Source organism: Perna viridis, chromosome 8 (genome assembly GCF_037379345.1).
Source record: "Perna viridis isolate PV_CMFRI_1.1 ecotype Kerala chromosome 8, ASM3737934v1, whole genome shotgun sequence".
NCBI classification, from domain to species: Eukaryota; Metazoa; Mollusca; class Bivalvia; order Mytilida; family Mytilidae; genus Perna; species Perna viridis.
Genome location: NC_142452.1, coordinates 11,007,364 through 11,013,990, shown reverse-complemented (window position 1 = coordinate 11,013,990; position 6,627 = coordinate 11,007,364). Strand labels below are relative to the sequence as shown.

Sequence of the window (6,627 nt, the reverse complement as noted above, 5' to 3'; positions counted from 1 at the left end):
GTCTATTACATTACCGATTATTTCTTTCCTACTAACTAAGAAACAGTAACGGTCATCAGTTACCAATGAGTCATGTCTACTGCAATGAACTTTTGCCTTCTGAAAAACTCAACCATAAAATAAAGAAAACAACCACAGAAAACATTTCTGACATTAAAGGATGAACTTTCAGTAAGTTGCTGTTCTTACAAAAAATGTAACAAGATTTCTTTCTTAATGTAGCAAACGAAGTTTGTAAGTAATTAACCGGTAATTTAAAAAAAAAATGTTTAGAAAAATATTATAAAAATGTGCAACAAGGCATATGGAAAAAATGCTAATAATAGTAGAATATTTTGAATTTCAGAAGTTTTATCAATCAATGACATTGGACTATTGAAAAAATGATCTCAAAACTAAAAAACAAAAAAAACAAAAAAACAAAACAAAAACAAAAACAAAAACAAAACAAAACAAAACAAAACAAAACAAAAAAAACAAAACAAAAACAAAAAACAAAAACAAAACAAAAAAAAATACAAAACAAAAACAAAACAAAACCAAAAAAAAAAAAAACAAAACAAAACAAAACAAAAATAAAAACAAACAAAAATAACACTTACCATAAACGAATATCAGATTGTACGATAGTATTTATATATCCCAAACAACGGCATCGACTTGAAAACATTAATTGCAATTAAAGACAAACAAGTTAAATGAAACCATAGTATCACATTTTGATACTAGATACCCTTTAACATGAATAGATGAATGGCTAAAACCCATTAACCTTCACTTAAACGTAGTTTAGCGACGGACCAGATTTCAGAGAAAAGAAGAAATGAAACTATGTTTTTTTATGAATGATACAAAATGGAAACAGTTAACACGATTGTTAAGGGCGAATAAAAGTTAACTTCAGATGAACGTTGAACTATTTCTTAATTTGACATCATGTGATATTTAATATATCCAAGTGTACTGAAATCAAAATTACATCTAAAGCAAAAGTAGTAAACAATGTGTTACGCCATATGAGTGACTTTACATTTCATGCATCATTTTCTGCCCAATATAGACAAATACGATAATTTAAAGGCATTTCAAGGTGGCTCGGAAATAAATTATATTTGAGTTGCATGATTGGCTTTTATTAAATTACAAAAAAAAAAAAAAAAAAAATAAAATAAAATAAAATAACGAATAAAACCTATCGAACACAGCGCGTCCTAGATAAATATCATCCCACGATGAATAAATAAATAAAAAATATAGAAAGCATTTGCTTGAATGCGTATTAACGTCTTTTAATTGATTAAGATATAATACAATGCATGCTGAAAATTTAGATAAATATAAAAAAAAGATTTGTTTTGTCTTAAGATATATGAATAAATTAATTCTTGACGTCCACATTATTTGCCCTACTGAGATATTAACTTGTTGCGTACACATAGAAATTTCAATGCCGTAAAACTTATTTTGTTCATTCAAACCTTTTCCAGTGTTTTGTGATTTTTGTTCTCCGTTTAATGGTATTAGGTAGACATTTTCCATTTGTTCTGTTGTGTGTAAAATAGGTATTCGCCTTTAAATCTATTGTGACGAATAGACTGACAAGAAAGATTGTCGCCGTGGCTTTAATACATTTTTGTAACAATTCATTAAGACAAATAGTTTACAAAATGTAGATTCTTATTTAACAATTAAGAAAGTAATAGCGACTTATAATTTCAATGAGAGGTATTTTAGTAAAAAAGTGATAAAAACAAGCATGGGGTTTTGCTTATGTGACGTTTTGAAAAGTGGAGGCATTTTTGGCTTTTGCTTTATTCGATCATGGGTTTTTTTTGAAAAATATAAGGCATTTTTTTTCTCATGGGCGTTTGAAATTTCTACCCTAAAAGTTATTATAAATTCAAAAAGTTGCCAGCTGTGGCCTGTTGTTTCTGAGTGTCATTATTATTCATTGAAGGCCCAAGTTTATTATTTTCATCAAGATTTAGTTGTTGTCTCTTTGACATATTCACCAATTCCACCCTTGTTATTTTCATTTGAACTTGAAATTAATGGATCTCTCTATTTTATGAGAAAAGCAAATATAATTTTTGCTGTCTTGATACATGTAAAATCACAAATTTGACACAAAATAATTATTACCACCTATTAGGAAAAAGTTTGTCCTGTGTCATGTGATCTTGAACGGTAATAAATTGCATTAAGTTTAGATCATAACAAATCGAACACATACGAACTTAATCATCAAACTAAACACTATACGTGTGTTGGTGGTGTTACACCACAGAATGGTGAAATGCGTCTATTGCGACTGGGGTCAAAATTGTAGATCTACGGTTGCCGCTGTCTAGCCTACTTGTAGGTGAAAAGGAAAGTCGGGTGAGTAAATCTTAACTTACCAGTATAAAGCCTCTACACTACCAAGACTCCTCCAATTGCCTCCCTGTGGCAACACACGTCAACTGAGGTCTTGTATCTCAGGCTGAATTTGGAGGGGATCTCGGAAGAGCAAGGGCCTCAGAGATACAGTGCGTAGGCCCACTGGCGTGTGGATATGCCCTAGCACTCATCAACCTTGCCCCAAGTATGGGTAAAATAATCCCACTGCCTTGTGGGTGGCTCGGTAGAGCCCAAGTCTATGGAAGTAAATCCAAACAGAAAATCCAGGCAGATGCAGCTTCTCAGCAATGGGAATTGCAATCATCTTAGGTCAGAGAAGGTCAAACCCTGAGAATAAACCCGGTCCAACGGAGTGGTGATTTGGCATAGTGTTAACTACTCTTTCCTGTAAAAAAGGCCAGTTACGGAAACTATAGTTCAGGGAAATACTCAAAAATCGGGACAATACCGATGATCACCATTTCCCAAATGGGAAGCATGATTGCTAACAGCACGAATAGACCATCATTATTGCACCCAAAACACGCCCAAGACATTGGGGCATGGAATATGCATACCATGTATGAGGCAGGAAAAGCAGCTGAAGTGTAAAGAGAAATGAAGAGATATAATATTGAAATATTAGGGGTCAGTGAAAGTAAATGGACTGGAACGGCAGCAATTACCACAAGCTCAAACAATACCATCATTTATTCCGGACGGAATGACAACCAGGACAGAGAGGGTGTTGCTATCATCATGACACCTACAGCAAAGAAAGGCCTTATTGAATGGAATCCTATCTCGGAAAGAATTATCACTGCTCGATTTAATGGAAGATACACGAAAACAACTGTGAAATCATGCTCTGCACCTACAAATGATACAGAAGAGACATTTTCTATGAACAAATACAAAAAGAATAAGATTAAACCCCAGTACAAGATATTCTACTTATAATAGATGATCTAAATGCCAAAGTTGGAGACTCTAACGAAGGCAGAGAACAAACTATGGGCAAACATGGATGTGGAGTGAAAATGGAGAAAGATTGGCAGATTTGTGTGGTTTAAACAACTTAGTGATAGGTGGAACCATCTTTTCTCACAAAGACATCCACAGAAAACATGTATCTCACCAAATTTAAGAAATCAGAATCAAATTGACTATGTTATCATCAATGGACGCTGGAAACATTCACCAGAAAATGTTGTTGTGAAACGTGGTGCTGATGTTGGCAGTGATCACCATCTACTTATTGCCAAGATCAAACTTCACCTCCGTAAAACAAAGAAAACATCAGATCAAACACAGCCCAGATACAACACAAATAAATTAAAAGACCCATCTGTAAACAAGAAATTCACCACCTTATTGAAGAACAAATTTCAAGTACAAGGAAATATAGGTGAAGGGATTGAACAACAACAATGTGAAAATATCTGGAATAACGTAAAGGATGTATATACCGATGTCAGCAGCACAGTACTCGGAACGAAAAAGAAACAGGATAAAACTGGATAAATGTTGACACCTGGACCCTCATTGACAAAAAAGGGAAATTAAAGAAAAAAGAGAAATGCCAGGCCGGAACGTCTCTTGGAAAAATACAGCAGAGAATACTCTGAAATAAATAAAGATACAAAACGTAATTTAAGACAAGACAAAAGATCATTTGTAGACAGGAAAGCCACTGAGGCAGAAACAGTAGCCCAAAGAGGAGAGCTGAGTGAAGTATATAGAATTACCAGAGGACTTACTGGAGCACCTTCCAACAGATAAAAATGGAAACAAAATCACCATAGATAGTTTAAAACTTAAGAGATAGGCAGAACATTTTAGAAGTCTTAAATCGTCCTGACCCAACAGAAATACCCACGTTTGAAGAAAAAGTTGGAAAAATAATGGACATACATATCGAACGACCAACAAAAGATGAAAAACAACAAAGCACCTGGAATTGACAACTATTCAAGGCAGATATTAAGCTAGCTACAGATCAGCTACACATTTCGTTTTCAGAAATATGGGAATCTGAGATAGTCCCAACTGATTGGTCCAAAGGACTGATAGTCAAGTTACCGAAAAAGGGTGATAAAATGGCGCTGTATAACGCTCCTTTCAATTCCCAGCAAAGTCTTTTGCAAGATCATATGCATGCGACTTTATGAAGACATTGAGAACAAACTCCGAAAACAACAGGTAGGATTCGGATCAAGTATTGGTTGCATTGATCACATCTTTACTTTACGAAATATGATGGAGTAGTGCATAGAATGGAATAGTAAATTACATCTCCACTTTATAGACTTTGAAAAGGCATTTGACAGTGTACATCATGAGAGCCTCTGGAAAATACTTACAGTCTATGGATGCCCACATATACTTGTTCGAATTCTTAAATCATTCTATAACAACTTTTCATGTAGCATTATAGATGACAACAATCTCAGTCAATTGTTTAATTCCTTGTACCAATAGATTGGGTGATGAGGGAAACTGTTGGGAATGGGCAAATGGGTAGAGATGGACTTTAACATCAATGCTAGAAGATCTTGAGTTTGCCGATGATAAAGCTCTACTATCCAGCAATGCCGAACATCTGCAGAGAAAAGCTGAAGACCTGTCAAAATACGCAAAACAAGTTGGAATGAACATCAATAAAAGAAAGACAAAAACCATGCAACTTGTTCCTTCCGCAACAGAATTCAAGTTAGACAATGAACTACTTGAATAAGTCGACGATTTCACCTATCTAAGAAGTACACTAAGTAAAAGCAATGCAACATCAAAGGATATTGCCAACAGACTTCATAAGGTAAATATCGCATTTCACCAACTAAATAGAATATGGAAGAATAACAACATCAGCCTGAGGACAAAAAAAAACAACAGTAATGTCATATCAGTCCTTCTGTATGGGTCTGAATACTGGCGAATAACACAGAAAGACAGCCAGAGACTCTTAGGATTCAATAGCAAATGCCTGAGAAAGATCTCCAGAATATATTGGTCAAAGATCACCAACCTGGCATCGTATGAAAAGACTGGTCAAACTGACATCATGATCCAGATAAAACATAGGCAATTAAGGTGGTTTTGCCATGTCAACAGAAGAGAGGCAGGCAATAGAGTAGCTGTCAAATGGACACCATCAAATGGCAAACGAAGCAGAAGACGACCACGAGAAACATGGAGGCGAACTATGACATCAGAGTTCAAAGACATGGGAAAGACCTGGGGTGAAATGGAGAGCATTGGCAAAAATCGAGAACACTGGAGGTCCCTGATTACAGACTTATTTGCCATCAGAATAAGTAAGTAAGTAAACACTATATCCCGTGATATACCAAGCGATAACACAAAAATAATGCTTACATTTTTTTTGCCCATAAAAATTCAGAAAATTGTATTACTTTGCTACTTTTATGGGGTTTTTATACTTTAGAAAGGCATGTTCAAATCTAGAAATCGAGCACTCAAATTTCAAACTGCCGGAATTTTTCATAATTTCTCTCATCGGTTTTTGGTGTCGCTTAGTAACATTTTGTGCCATTATTACACATCGTCAAATTGCCCAATCAATAATCACATGCCAATCTATTGATTACACGCATTACCCTGAAACAACCACACTAAAATATAAGCCTCCTGAATCCTGTTATCCGAGTTTCTCTGTCAGCTTCAAATATGTAAACAGACACACACAACAAAGAACATAGAATTACCAAAATAATATATAAGAAGCAACTCAGGACTCCACTAAAAACCGGGAGCACGGAACATATGCATCGGTAGGGTAAGCATCCTCTGCTTTTCTAGAAACACCACCCCCCCCCTCGAGTTGCTAATAATAGCATATCTAGGGTAGACGAAAGAGGAAAGGAAAACTATGACACGTTGAACAAATCTGTTTTTATGGTGCAGATGGATACACCGTAACAATCCACGATTTTATGATGAGGACCATAAAACTTTTGTAATGATGACTTCAATCTTGTAGCAACATAACCTTGTTCCAGAAGCCTAATTATAAGTAGCCTAGCGCTAAACAAAAGGTAATGGAAGCAATTTTTTTTTGCTTTAAGAATTGGCACTGCAATATGTCGTTCAGTATTTCCATTTCGTCTAGTCCAAAATTTTAGTTTTGTTCTAAAATGCACAAATTACTAAAAATAAATGTTACTGACAATCATCAATAAAGTTTGAATTAAAAAATAATTCAGTGAATAAAATGCTTTCAATTTC

General features: G+C 34.8%; 1 protein-coding gene across 1 annotated transcript; it reads left to right on the top strand.

Annotated features, from left to right (window-relative positions):
• Nucleotides 1-2,997: 2,997 nt before the first annotated feature.
• On the top strand, nt 2,998-3,903 carry LOC148609305 (protein CFDP2-like). Its single transcript, XM_088541287.1, has 2 exons — nt 2,998-3,317; nt 3,528-3,903. The coding sequence occupies exons 1-2, from the start codon at nt 2,998-3,000 to the stop codon at nt 3,901-3,903; spliced, it is 696 nt and encodes a 231-aa protein (XP_088397413.1).
• The last annotated feature ends 2,724 nt before the right edge of the window (nt 3,904-6,627 follow it).

What these genes read in the sequence shown, in the direction of transcription:
- LOC148609305 (XM_088541287.1), top strand. Translation starts at nt 2,998, where the DNA reads ATGAAGAGATATAATATTGAAATATTAGGGGTCAGTGAAAGTAAATGG. An exon ending in AAGAATAAGATTAAACCCCA is followed by an intron (nt 3,318 to 3,527) that starts GTACAAGATATT and finishes ACCAAATTTAAG; the next exon opens with AAATCAGAATCAAATTGACT.